At 37.1% G+C, this 14,871-nt stretch overlaps 1 protein-coding gene across 2 annotated transcripts in view; it reads left to right on the top strand.

Annotated features, from left to right (window-relative positions):
- Positions 1–14,871, top strand: part of NECTIN3 (nectin cell adhesion molecule 3) — a 61,811-nt gene that overhangs the window by 11,161 nt on the left and 35,779 nt on the right. For both annotated transcript variants that reach the window (XM_030957543.1, XM_030957552.1), the window contains exon 2: positions 9,648–9,986. In XM_030957543.1, coding sequence (XP_030813403.1) covers positions 9,648–9,986 — 339 coding nt within the window. The remainder of the gene's footprint in view (positions 1–9,647; positions 9,987–14,871) is intronic.

Raw genomic sequence — 14,871 nt, 5'->3', positions numbered from 1 at the left:
AAAAAAAAAAAACCCAAAAAAAGAGAAAAAAGTGGGTATTGTAATAGCATTAAATTGCCTTTCTAACTAAGGAGTGGAGAAGCATGAAGTCTGGAAGGAAGTGGCAGCGTATTTATCTGACCAGACCAGATTTAGCAGTCACCATGGTCTGGGAAGTTTTTTCTGGAAGGATTTGTGTGGTGGAAGCTATAGTTGTAGGTGGTGCTGGAGGATAGTAGGATCGTGTCTGTTGCATTTCTTGGATTATGAGGTGCCCTAATTATATATAAATGCTAGTTACTCATAGTAAATTGGAATAAAGATGAGTTACAGAATTTTGAAGTACCTTAAGAAACTGAGGGATTGAATAGTTAAGCATGCTGAAGTGTAGATTGTTGTTCAGTGATGCCCATGAGGCATCCTTTGTGGAGGAGAGTATTAAACTTTGTGTATGAATTATTATAAATATTAAATATTTGTATAATTGCAAACAAGGCCTTGAGTATGTGATGGTCAGTTCTGTGAGGTTTGCCAGAGGTCTGGTTTGAAGGGGCTGCCTGTACAAGGTCTGAACTAGGCAGTGCACTGTTGGGAAGCATGTCCTCTGTCATGATGTTGTATTGGCATCCTCTTTGAACTTGAAGTGTAGTAATGCCAGCTTTGAAATTTCTTAGCTCTGAAGAGTATACTAGAATTGAAACCTTTTAAAAATAAACTGATGTCCAGAAAGTGACAATTTTTGTGTAATGTGTGATGTTGTCTGTATCATGAGAGGCAGTTTATATATAGAAGTCAGAAAAGCTGAAGCACTAGCTGACTAAAACTGTGATTGGGTGTTCCTGTAGATCTCCAGAATGGAATTTCTTTCATAATCTTGAACTCACAGCCCTGCAAATAAATTAAGAGATTGAGCTTTAAAATAAATTTTAAGCAAGCAACATTAGAGTTATATCTAAGCATAAGGTAATAACTTGACTTATTATTAAACATGCTCAGAATGAATTACTTTTCTTAAAGCTGAAGGCTGTCATTTCTAGTAAATCTTACTTGTTGCTGAGAATAAGACTTGTTTGTAAGGAGTGATTTGTGGATGCCACAGTGACTCAGCTGAGGACAAAATGAGGCTAACAGATTTCATGGGGAGTTAAATATAAAACAAACCTAAAACCTAACCTAAGAGTTAAAAGCTTTTAACTAAACACGTGACAAAAGATTAATATCTGCTTGTGGATCAGAATAAAAAAACATTAGTCATGGAGGAGACTGGTCACCTGCTGTGAGCTGGCTGTCCGTCTGATGAGGAGGAGAACCTTTACTGAAAAAAGTAACTAAAGGATACAAATAGAAGGAAATGAGAAATACATTTGATATGAAAGTAGCTATTTTAACAACTTGCAATGTTCGAGTTAAACCAAATGCAAGCTGACCAGAGCATGAGAAAAGTATCTGAAAGTGCTCTAAGTAATTATGTGTTAGCAGAAAGTACTGGCGTTCTGTTTCATAATGCATTTGAAGTTACACCTACTGAGCATTAAAAATGAAATGATTTTGCCATTCTAGATACTGTCAGTGTTCATTTCTATTTTGTGTTTTCCCTATTTTGTTCATGTATATCTGGGTTGGTTTCTTGATTTGCAAAGCAGGTGGAGGATGGTCTTAAACACAGTCGAAGAAACAGCAGGTTTCTAGGAGGAGGACTGGGAATGAGACTTGTAAAATGAGTGCATTTTGAAGTCTTCTCACAGTAGCAAGATCTGGATGAACCCAACGATCATGCTAGAACAAGTGGTATAAGTGTATGGGATGGAATGTTCCAAGTTCCTGAAGTGGGAACATGTCCTTAAGTCCTTCAGCATGTGTGTCATATTGGCTAACAAGAATTTTAAGGAAGACTAACTTATTACTTCAGTAAAAATATCTGTTAATCTTATAATAAGGAAGCAAATAAAATCCTTGATCATGTGCAGGATCAGCTTAGGTTAGTTTGATTTTTTATTTTTTTTAAGTACTAAATATCAAACCTTTCTAAAGTAAAGGGTGTGGAGGTTTGTAATTTTGGCCAGGGTGTTTATTTGAGGAATTCGTATTCTGTAGCATCAAAGGATTTCTTTATTTCAATGGCCTTGGTTGCTTGGGGTGTTTTTTTGCTTCTGTTTTTGTTCTTTTTTTACTGCTTTACTAGTTCATCTTCTTCCTAATCTTCACAGGCATTCTCTTTTTTGCAGTGTAAGTTCTTTCGGACCTTTATCAGGTTACCTTTTATGATAATAATAATGTGTTCTTCCAGTCCTTTCCTGTATGTCATGTTTTCTGGGCCTTTGAGTGCACTTCGCTTTCAGACTCTCTAGATGGCTAATACATAGTGTGCTGTTCAAGCTGAACAACTCCAGATGGAGCCTCACTGATGCTGGATAGACCATATACTTCTATATTAGGATATTCTGTAGTGTCACTTTCAATTCTTGATATGTAATCACCATGCACTTGGCTGTAGCTTTCAGAACACACTTTGCTCTCTAACCAGTTATTTAACATCCTTGATGTGTTACTTACACCTGTTCCTGCTGGCTGCTAGTCTAATTTGGATCCGCTGCAGCTTGAAGGTATTTTTCTGCCTGACTGGGAAAGGTTTAAGTGTAGCTTCACTTGTTTCTTTGTGTATAATGCATTAGTCATCAGCCCCACCAAGATTCAGATGTACAATTCTCCTTTTGGCCTCGAGTCTTCTGTTAAATATTTTGGTTATGTATTTAAACTGGATGCCACACAGGAGGACTTCAGCCTTTCTCACCAGATCAGTTTGTCAGAACTATTGACTCATCTTTTGTGTTTCAAAAGATTTCTAAGATCATCTGGAACTCTTTAACAAACTTTCCAGTAAGATGTTTGAGTTACATTAAGGATTGCTTGTTTCAATCTCTTCTGTGTATTTATACTTATTGCTCTGATACTTAGGGATTTGAATTTATTTAATTGGGGGTGTGAAGCATTTTGTGGTGGTTAAGCAGTAGTGGTGTGTATATGGGTAACTTTTGAACTACTTTTTTACTCTTACTACTAGTTTTTTGAGGGAGTGGGACTTGAAATGAGATGTCTTCCTCCAGTCCTGCTTTTGAGCCTGGCCTATTTATTGGAAAAATAGTACCTCATTGTCCTGCTTATTCCTTTTAAAGGAGATGGGATTGGAAAACTTGGTGAAACAGAGTTGGAAATATTAATTACAGAAAAACTTCCACCTGCTTCATAGCCTGCCTTATTAGTTCAACATATTTTAAAACATCTGAAAGTTTAGTGTCAGGATAAACATGTATGTCTTAATTTGCTGTGTGTTAATATGTATAAAATATTATAATGTAAGAATATGTAAAATGGACATTGATGTTAATATTGTCTAAGTCAAAATTCCACACGAAGTTTTAAAGTTCATGGGACTTTGTAAACATTCTTAGTGAGTAGTTTGATTTAAAGTTTTGACCTTATAAAATTGGCTTTCTAAGAGTGTCCTGCCCAACTCCATTTGAATCATGAGCCTAACATTCCTTTTTAACTTCCTCTAGTGTCTTAGATTGTCCTACTGCTTGATACTAAAGGTCTGTGCAGCATGGTGGTAAGCAGAGTATGCAGGGGCACAAGTGCTGTCTTACATGGAGATAAACTAGAACAGAAGCACTGGTTCACATGTGAAAATGGCATTCTGAAATAAGAATGGTGGGCAACAGCTAAGTCTGACTCCAGGGGCAGAGTTTTTCTGAAGCTCCAACTCCTGACTCTATGAGTTGGGCTCAAGCTAATGTTAAACTCTAAGTTGTAACTACTTTGACTTTGTGTTGCATTGGAGTAAAGTGTCTCTTTGAAATCTCTTTCTTTGCTTTCTGTGTTGCAAATGTTAGTCTTGCAGATAATTGTTTATTGTGGAGCTGAAGAGGTTTGCATACGTTGTCATCTTTGACTCCTTTGCACTAGGATGACAGTTCTTTGTCCAGTATTGCATTACCTGGCCTTTTAACAGGCAGAGTCCTCTCTCTGGGCTCTGGATGCTATCTTACAAATGGTAGCTGTAGCTTTCCCAGCAACTATTTCTATTCCTTACTCCTTCTATGTAGATACACATGTTGATGCAGCAACTCGAGGGAGATAACTGAGAGTCTCTTCCATCAGCTGCGGGGAATGAAGGAGCAGAGTACGACAAGCCTCCTGTCTGAATGGTGTGATACTGTGTCAGCGGTACCTTTAGGAGCAGCCAGATGGTGGTTCAGAGTGTTTCAGAATTCTGCAGAACATCCTGTGATAGCACTTAACTGAGAATCCATCAGTCTAGAGCTTGATGTTAGTAAAACCCTTCAGCAACAGCTAACTTTTGAGACAGCACTGAAATTGAGACTGACCTCTTCACACAGTTCTTGTTGCCAGTCTCTTTGAATTTTCGGTTGCTTGGAAAAGACACAACTTTGTGCAACTTTATTTTATAATTTTCAACTAGAAGTTATATTCCCCTTTCTATGGTTTTTGTAAGAAGTCAGGCTATTACTAGAGGAGAGCTAGAGTCACCTAGAGGAGAGCTACTCATGCCATAAACCAACTCAAGACTGGAACTTTGCTTTGGGCCATTTGCAGGCATAGGAAGTTAACATTCAGAAGTTAACCATTTGCAAGTGATGGATTTGCACGCGCTACATCATAATGTTTTTAGTTTCCTCTTGGTATTAGGTAAAGTTGATTTAAAAGATAGAATCCCTTGAACCTTCAGTAAAATGAAAAAGCAACCTGAGCCTGAGAATTTCAGTAGTCTTGGCTTCAGACTATCAAATTGCTATGCGTCATTTCACTGAAACTTTTTACATTCTGGTAGGCTTCTGTATGCCTGTTATACTGTATGCTAAACGTGGAACAAGGTTTTAACTTTTGCTCTCTGAGATGGAAGTAATACATTCCTGGTTTTCTTCTTTAAAAAAATAAGGCAAGTTCTGTACAAAAAAAAAAAAAAGGAACTTGAGCTGAGTCCTGTAAATGCAACACTTATAGAAGCTAATCTCGTGCTGTTCCTGATCTCAGCTCACTTGTCCTCAAAAAACCGATTGGCACTCCACTTCGAGCAAGGATTGCGATAAAGCAGATCCTTAGGTGAGAGTAACACTAGGTTATAATACTTTCTCTTTGATTTAAGTGCAGTTTTTTCCTATGTACTTGGTTAGCACTTCTAATCGGAAGCTGGTGTTGAGGCATTTTGTACTACTTAATCTTGAATCTCTTCCATTCCTTGGTTCTGATCTTTTTTTTGACACAGAAATTTGATTGTGCCCTGATGCTCAAAAGACATACTGTCTTCCCAGTCATTTAGGCATATATTTTTATAAAGCCCTAAGCTGAGGTTTCAGCTTGTTTTCTGCAGTGCCTTTAAGTGATTTGTTTTTCCAGTTAAACAAACCTGAAAATGCCGCTGGATTTGTGGAGCTGTGCTCATTGCCTGTGCTGCACCGCCTCCTGTGATTGGCTGAGCTAATACAGAAGGTTAAATCGGGAAGAGAACAAGTGAGTTTTTGAAGGTACGGGTCTCTTAGGTACCTGATGAGTGCTGACACAGGAGGAGGAGGACTGCAAGAATAAGCTTTCTGATGTCAGCTGAAATTAAACTGGCCAAACAATAATGCTTAGCCTGACTTTCAGAGTGTTCTGCTGACATAGCAACTTGCTGTCTGCAAAATGGAATATTCTTGTTGTTTTGCTCCGTTTGTGATTGGACCTCTTCTGAGTTCCCTACCACTAGTTTGTGCTAAGGCCATGTATACCCATGAGCCGAATAACCTGCTGATGGAGGGGAAAAATTCAGTTTTATGCTCTTCTGTAGTTTGGCTTTGTCTTGTGGAAATAGTTGACAGGTTGTGGAAAATCAGTGGCTAGAAAGGGTCAGTATGGTCACCCTGTCTTGCCAGAAGGGTGCTGTTAAGTGGGTAGCAAAATGCATTGCTTTTATAGTTAGACTTGTGCATGGCTGCTTCATATAGAAAATCTAAATCTGCTGTTTATTGCAACAAATAACAAGCCTGTAAATATGGAAAGTATTCTGTCATTCCAAATCATGAATACTTTGTTGTGTTATGAAGGTTGTCCTAATTCCTCAGTATCTTTTTTTCAGTTAGTAGTAGAAGCTTAATTCAGAATTGATGTTGAAAATATTATCATGGTCAGTATTTGATAGCACCTAGTTCTGTGGCTTTTAATGCTGCAAGTGAGCCTTAGGGATCCTTTTGTTTTGTTTACTCTTTAAACATTCTGTCAAGTTGCATAAGTAGAGTCATTGCCTTGATATTTCAGGTAGTATTCTTGACTTTATTGCCAAGCATGGCATTGGATCACTGTGATCAAAAATCGGTTAGTGCGTAGGGATTTAGCTGAAATTGAATCATGTTAAAGTGCTTGAGATGGCAATCTCATCAGGGTCCGTGTGAAACAGTACAATTTTATGTATTCCAAGGAAGCAAAAAGGAGAGGGAAGGCAGATCTGTAAAAACTTGGGCAAATATAAAGAAAAAAGTAAGAAAACCTCATGATGCTCTGTTTACCTTGAGAATTTACAAAACATCTTTATTACTAAGTAAGTACAAAGTGTATCCAGAAGTTTTGTTGAGAATGACAGACTTCAGTATTGTGACCATGAGGCAGAAAAGGTCAGATTTCAAGAGGAGGAGGGCCAGGCCTCATTAAAACAATAAATGCATGTTCTGTGTGCCTGTGTGTCCTAAATTTGGATCAGTTAAGGACCTGAATAGTGTGGTCTTGAAGTGGCTTGTTCTTCAGAACCTTCTGCGTTATTAGCCTCTAAATGTGTTATTTTGGGGGAGACATGTAGCTTGTTATTCAATTACAATCTGTGAGCAGAATACTGACTCTTGAGTGGAAGTCTTTATGTCAAAGGAAATATTTATCTTAAGCATCCTGAGCCTTGGAGAGCCTGAATATCTGCATGGTAATTAGCTTGCTAGTTTGAACTATTAACTTGATTGCTGTGCAACTACAGCTAGTTAAATAATAACTGGATGGAGATACTGTTCCAAATCAAATATGTGGCATTGGCACGTCAGATTTAAACTATTTCTAGCACTTTAAACATTTTGGAGCCTATATACTGTTTTATGAGCTGTATGTAAGTTCAAGTTAAATAATTTGTGAAGATAAGTTTGTTTGTTTGTTGGTTTGGGTTTTTTTGGTCTTTGGAGTCTGACCATGTGTCAGAAGATGAGATAAATGTAAAAATGTAAAATTTGGAGTAGTGATATGTTAGCTTTCTACCTCTCTTGCTGGAGAAAGGGAAGAAAAAAGATCTAACTGATCAACATTCTATACCTGCAAGTTTGTTTATGTCTATAAATATATATGGGTCCTGCTCAATTTAGTCTGTAAATCTTGAAAATAGCAGCAATTAAAAAGTTTGACTTCTGAAAATATTCATGTAATTCATGTGAGAGCACAATGTTCTCATAGCACAAATGACCTGTTAGAAGTATTCCTTGGTGGGAAAATTGTTGAGTATTGACTTTTTAAATGTACAATGATCATCTTTATATAGCTAAAGCCTCCAATTACTGGGAGCAGAGTTGTCAAAAAAAAAAAAAAAGGAAGCAAAAGAGCTCATGTGTTCAGTTAACTGGGATATTTTTTCAGTTTAGTTTGTTACCTTCCGCAGAAGTGTGAACGGTTTTTGTAAGTTCACTTGTGGGGTTTTTCTGTACTAAGCTGTTTGGGATTATATACAGCTAATCACTATGATAAAGTATAGGATAAGATTCAGTAGATTTAACTGTTGCAGAGAGCAGATTCCTGAATGAAAGTGGTTTTCTTTGCTTAAATTACATTACAGAATATTTATATCCTATACATTCTGAAATACATTTCACAAATGTAACTTGTGAATTTATTTAAAAGGTAGAAAGCAATAATCGAATACTTTTAAAAGAACATTCCACCTTATGTTTAAATGTAGCAATGGCAAGTGGAGATGAATTTTGGACAGAACTCTGTGCAAGCCAGTTTGCAAATAGCTACCCTCTTTCCAGTGTCTGTTACAATAATGTATTAGATAAAAGGCATGAGGAGAATAGACAGAATGTTCTTTCACTATTTGTCATGGCAGGTAGTATCTATTGGAAACGTGTTATGGGTTTTTTTTTACTTTTCATGTTATTTTTTGTCCCTTCACCAGCCCCACTTACCTACTGATGTATCAACAATATTGGTCTGAACTTCTGGCTTAGTTTGACTTATATGTGTATCTTAAGGTGTTCATCCTATTGATGTTAGTCAGTAGTTTTATACTGAAGATATCCATAGCTAAATCACTTTTTTGGGTGACTTCATTGACTGAGAAATAGTTTGAACAATGAAAAATCAATCAATGGGAAGCAGAAAGCTTTTAACAATGGATTTGTAGATAAAGGCTTTTAAGGACTTATTTCCTGAATGCATGGCTTGCCTTTTTTATGAGCTTGGTGAGTGAAAAGGCAGCTAGCTCATGTCTCAAGATGGATGACTTCCTCATGCTTATGAGAATGGGGCTAATAAAATTTATACTTGACTTTTGCTTCATCAGTTAACTTCAGTAACAGCTTGAGTACTGACTTGGTATCTGAAGAGAGAATCAGAGCATTTGAAATAGCTCTGTTAAAATCTGAGCTCAGAAAAAAGAAATACACTGTGAACTAAGACTTTGGTTCTTTTTCATCAGGTCAGTTTGCTCCAAGGGAACTAATGAGTCAAGTTGCTGGAGCATCTATTGGCAAAAGAAATTGTGAACCTGTGGTATACTCAACTGCTTTGTCCTAGTGGATTTCCTTTTTTGAAAGGAGGATGGTGTAAAATGCTGAGCTTAGAATATAGTTGCTACTGTAGAAGACATTTTAGGTATTAAGCAGAAATATGTTGAATCCTAAGCAAGCACTTGCCTATGCCTACTCTTGCATATTTGCTGTCTGAGACAAGATCTTGTGTGAAGACATACCACTGCACTGAAGCAGAAGGATTGCATATGTGTGATGGTAAATGTCTTCATTAGGAGGTAGGGTAGGAAAGCTCAAGTTGAGGTCTTTGAGTGACTGTCACTGTTAACATGGAGTGGTTTGTGGGATTTTGATAGGGGCTTTTTGTTTGTTTTTTTAATTGTTGCTTTACTGTTTAAGTATTTACTGGTATGGTAAGTGCTAGAAGTTTCACTTATTTCTACTTATAAAATATATGACTTCATAAAGATTATTTAAGGAGAAACATGTAAGTGCAGTAGTTTAACTTAAGTTTTTGCTTGATGCTCTAGATCAGTAATCAGACTGCTAAAAAGTACCATGTCTTGGTTTTTTGGTAAATCTGAATTCACTGAATGTTCATATCCAGTTAAATTCCCAAAAGACTGTTAGCCCAGTTACACAATTGTCAGGTTGGTTTTATATGAAGTTGTGTATTAGTGGTAGTATCCTCTGAAAAATGATTGATCTGGGCCTAGGTTTGATGTTTTTGTTTGAAATGTGTTTCTGTAGTATTTCCACACTGTTGTGAATCAGTTAATCAGAAAAAAAGCAGGTATTCTCTTCTAAAAAGGTAAGCTAACTATGGAAGAAGGCTTACGGTGAAAACCAAGCAACATAACTTTCTTGTGTAGCAACTAACACTTGCTTTGTTTTTAGGTGCCTTAGCTGGACCAGTTGTTGATCCACATGTGACAGCAGTTTGGGGGAAGAAGGTTGCACTGAAATGCATAATTGATGTAAATGAAACAATAACACAAGTTTCTTGGGAGAAGATATATGGTAAAAGTTCACAGACTATTGCTGTTCATCACCCTGAATATGGAATATCTGTTCAAGGAGAATACCAAGGAAGAGTGGCATTTAAAAACTACTCACTTACTGATGCAACAATCATCTTAAAAAATGTAAGCTTTTCTGATGCAGGAGAATATGTTTGCAAGGCAGTTACATTCCCGCTTGGAAATACGCAGTCGTCAACAACTGTAACAGTATTAGGTAAGTCAGCTTCTTTTTGAAAGCAAAATTCTGCAAATAACTTACAAATAAGTAGAATTTTACCATTTAACCTAAAGGAAATGCAAAATATGTGTTTGCTGGGCTTTCATTACAGGTGTGCAATTTTTACTAATGTCATAGAGGAGACTTATTTTGGTTCTTGCTTCTTTAGAACTTGTTATTTGACTGTCTAGTTATTAAAAATAAATAATGAGTTCCTATTTAGGCATTATGCTGAAAACAAACATTTAGTTTGTATTAGCAGTGTTTTAGAGCTTTGACAGACAATGCTGATACCAGGGACTTGTGTGTATGTGCTGGGAAGCTGCTGAGCTTGGGTTTAGCTACTGCCTTGGCCAAATTCCCTCAGTTAGTAGTGGGTAATCACTGGTCTTCAGAAAAAGCAGGTATTTCTAAACCTTGTTGATAACTGTTTGTCTCAGTGAAATAGTCCATCATCTGTAATGAGGTTAGAGAGCTCCCAGTGAGGGTCGATGCCCCATGCCTGGAAACGTTTGGATGGGACTTTGCAGCAGCTCGGTGTAGTTGAAGATGCCCCTGCTTATTGCAAGGGGATTGGACTGGATGACCTTCAAAAAGTCCCTTCCAACGCCAATCTATGATTTTATAAATATGCTGCTAACACGATAATTTAATATAGCTGCTTGGGTCTGGTGATGCAAACTGTTCTTTGCACAATGTAAATGTAAAGCAAAACTGTCTAGATGACTGCTGGGAGTTGTGGGAAGAAAGAGTCAATTTAAGCTCTTGACTGTTTGTGGATAGTCATAATGTGAAACTTTTATAGACTTGAGGGTTTGTTTATGCTAATTTTGTCCCTCTTGTTGAGGGCTGAGTATTACTGTCATAAGGAATTAGTGCTGAAGTGCAAGTAACTCAGGTGTTACTGCAGTGTAAGGTAAAATGATTACCCTGAAACTTGAAAGCCTGTTATTAAGTTGCCCTCTCCTTACAAGAGTATTCTTCTTGTACTAGTGTAAGGTACTTCTGTATCTCTTGCCAGGAGTAAAATGATATTTTCTGTAGCTGAGATGGTTGTGAATGACTATTTCTGTAAGTAGATGTGCTTTTTAGGATCATCTCTTGGTCTTTGATACCAGCTTTTCATAGTAGTAGAATATTCAATGGGATTAATCAGAGGGCTGTAGCACCGTATGTAAACTGGTTTTCACCACAAGGTGGGGCAAAATAAATGCATTAAAGCAACTGGCTAATCCAATTTGAAACCAGTAACTTAACCAAAATTCTGTGTGATGCACAAAGCATGTGGTCTTATGGTTCTCTTTTTCACCTGACTTCCATCAGTACTGCAAGTGGCTATGTGTGTGGTTATTGTAGCAGTCTCTTCACTTCAGGTTTCAGCTATTGTGCTTTACCAGTAAGCTGTGGGAATTTCTTACTGCGTCCCCTCACCTTTTCTAGTCAGTTCCTCTTTCTAAGATTGGTTTTTTTTTCAGGTAACATTAGTTATTGTGTCCATTTTGCACTCATAATATCAGGTTTCTGGAGGAACTTGGAAAGCACATATATGTCTCATGTGCTTATTATTCTACATTTGGAAGAGTAGAAGGACCACAACTTGTTTCATTGGATATACGTTATGAAAAATTGCATTTGAAATAGGCAAAGAAGTATTAGTCAGGCATACAGTGGTTCTGATCATAGCTTTTTTCATCTTTGATGTAGATGATTGCCAATTGCTCTAAGTCTCTCAGGGCTCTCTAAATGGCAAAACCCAGCTGTTATTTGCAAAGATGCTTTTCCATCCTAGTTACCAGCAGCTTCACTTGCGTGTACAACTAGGTAGCCAACCCTCTGTTGGTCTTAAGTTCTATGACCTCAGCTGTGTATTTTCTGTCCTTTTAGAAACTCTTTGCTACACTGACTTGTAGGCTTAAACTGTCAAAATACTGGGGAAGTAATGATGTTCAGAATATGTTTGTACATTAATAAATTGTGAACTTTGCTGGCCTGAACTCAGCAATTCCAAGCTCATCAGAATCTTAAGGAATGCAATTGCTGTAATTTAAATCTTGATGTAACTTAAAATAATCTTCAATGATACATTGACTGCATTCTCCCACTGGTCTAAAAAACTCTTCCTTAAGTAGGGTGAAAGTTCCTGTCCTAATGCTGAGGCTGTTTCCAGTTGAAGCAGCACTGCCTTTTTTCCTAGTCCCTCTCTGTTCTTATTCAGCAAAGAATTTGGTTCCTTCCCCTGTGTAGTGGACATACTTAGTCATGTACTAGATGCTTTTACACTATAAAGTGGACACACTGAAGACAAATGGAAGAAAGAAATAACTGCAAGATAAAATTTCCTGTGTTTTGCCACAGTGCACTGATCACTTAAGACCATATTTAAAACTTCTTGTGCGCTCCAAGTTTAACAGATGAGCCATGTTTGGTGACTTTGCCCACTCCCAGTTTGCTTTGTTTAGTGCTTTGTCATCTTAAGGAAATGCACGGTAAAAGAAGAGGTTAAGACAGTGGAAATACGAAAATGCTTTTAGGGTCAAAGAGATGTATTGAACTTTTCTGAAACTTTGATTTGCCAAACTTACCTGGTTAAACTCACAAAAAATGGCAAATAATTTTTGTGTCAAGCTGTTGGTTTCCCCAAGATCCCAAGATGCTGACCAAATGAAGCAAACTGGTGTCTCAGGGCAGAAGAAAGGGCTTGTTGCTAGGTAGCTTGCAGAGCTGATATAATTTTTATGTGACTAACTTGAGTGCTGCCCATGACTATTTAAAATACTTGGTTTGGTTTAACTCTGTCTTGCTAAGTTGGATTTCTTATCATGGGTATTGATAAAGTAGGTCTTGTTCCTCTGCAGCCTAGCTCTTACCAATGCTACAAGTGAGGAATGAATTGTACAAAGGAGTGTCAAAGGCATAGGTCATGAATTAGATCCTAGACACTCTAATGCAGAAAGTCTTCCAATTAGGAATGAAAAGATTATGTATGTCAGGAAGTATAGATATTGGGTACTACAGAATACTCAGGGCCAAGAAAAAGTATCAAGTAGATGGCAAATTAGTGAACTTACGGGCCTTAAAACAAAGAAGCCAACTGCCTCCCCCCCAAACTATTAAAACAAGAAAACCTTAATAAGTTAATAATTAAGTATTAATTAGCATACAGGATAAAGTACACAGAAAGATAAAGCTCCTGGTTCTGAGGTGAGAGAAAATAAAAACTTGAAATACTGTTTTGGAAAGAAGTTAATCAAGTACATGTCAGATGCGATGAAGGAAATGACAATTTCCAGTGTCATGCTACTGCCAAGGAATCAGTGAATTTAATGTCGGGAGGAAATAATCCTGTGTGTGTTGTAATCATGCCAACATCATCCATACCTGTGCCCAGTGTGTGCAGAAAAATAGTTTTAAAACCAACAGAAGCAATTGAAAAAGGCTTATGAAGTACAAGAAAACCAAGAAGCAGCTTTTTGGCCTCAAAACTTGATGCAGTAGGATTTAATGCTCATGTCTGGATGCTATATTATGTTCATTTTCTGTAAAAAAGTATAAGGACCAGAGCAGCAAGAGATTTCTGGTATGCCTATGTTGACTGTAAGGTGAAGGTTGAATAAGCTGGATTAAATTAGGTGGTGGTCATGAGTCTGTAAAAGAGCAAGCACAGATGTGCAAATCAGTTGAGACCTTTTGAACAACTGCCCATCTATCTTCCATGCTTCAACCATCCTGTCTTTAATACTCAAGTATAATTCACACCATAATGTTGCTTTAGATGGAGCTCTTACACTGTGAAAGTAGGTCTTGCTTTTGCATTTTAGGGGATTGATGGCTTCCTTTTCCACACAAAGCATTGTCCTCACTATCTTTTTCATTTGGCCTAAATAGAGCATAAGATTTCTACTGAGTGGGTGTAGCAGCTTCTCTAATGTTCTCCCAGCTGCCTCTTGTGGCCTCCACCACCACTGTGGGCAGAGAAGGTCATTAAAAATCACACTCATGTGGCACAATGAATGGTCCTGGGATAAGAGGACTACATGTAGAAATTACACTTCCACAAAACAAAAAATTAAACCAAAAAGAATTCCAAAACCTGCTTTGGATAATCTATTTTCCAAATTGAAAATGGTAAAACTGTTTTGCACTGTGAGAGATGAGATGTCAATGCCCCCTTGTAGTTATGGATTCATTAACCAGATACTTCTTAATCTATGACTGAAACATCTAGAAAGGCCATAGAATAAGTATCTGGGCTTCTTCTTGTTTTGTTTCAGTTGCTGGGACATAGTCCTGAATGATAAACTGTAGAAATAAGTATCCTAACAGCAATTGCTTTCCATTTTTCAGTATGTGGTTATTTAGTTACCTTGCAGTTGATGTGTCATACAAAAATCACAATTTATGAGAAGATATGACAATAGAAGCCTAAACATTTCTGATATATAAAAAAACCTAAACATGAAAACAGGTAGGACTGGGAATAAGTATATTTTATGACACTGAGTAGTTTTGAGTAGTTTACCTTTGGTGTCTAATTGACAAGTGTAAAACCAAGTATTGCACAATGAACTCAAACTGACAAATCTCTGGTATCATTTGAGAAAGCAGGTGTTTAAAATTAGTTTATCATGCTACTTGAAGGCTTCTTTTTCTAAAAGTACAGTACTGAGTAGTCTTCTTTGGGTCTGGACATCTATGCAACTTAGTTAAGAGTTCTTGTTTACTTACATATCTCTTCACAAAGAGGTGGAGAAAAAATTACATAGTTGCATACTTTGGTTTGAAGAAAAGTCAAAGGAATAGAACATATCAAGCTTTTATTTCCAGCTGAAATTATTTGAATCTAGAGTTTTGGCATGAAATGCTAATGATAGCTGCTAATTTA

Source organism: Camarhynchus parvulus, chromosome 1 (assembly GCF_901933205.1).
Source record: "Camarhynchus parvulus chromosome 1, STF_HiC, whole genome shotgun sequence".
In the NCBI taxonomy this organism is placed as follows: Eukaryota; Metazoa; Chordata; class Aves; order Passeriformes; family Thraupidae; genus Camarhynchus; species Camarhynchus parvulus.
This window is presented reverse-complemented; position numbering and strand designations above follow the sequence as displayed.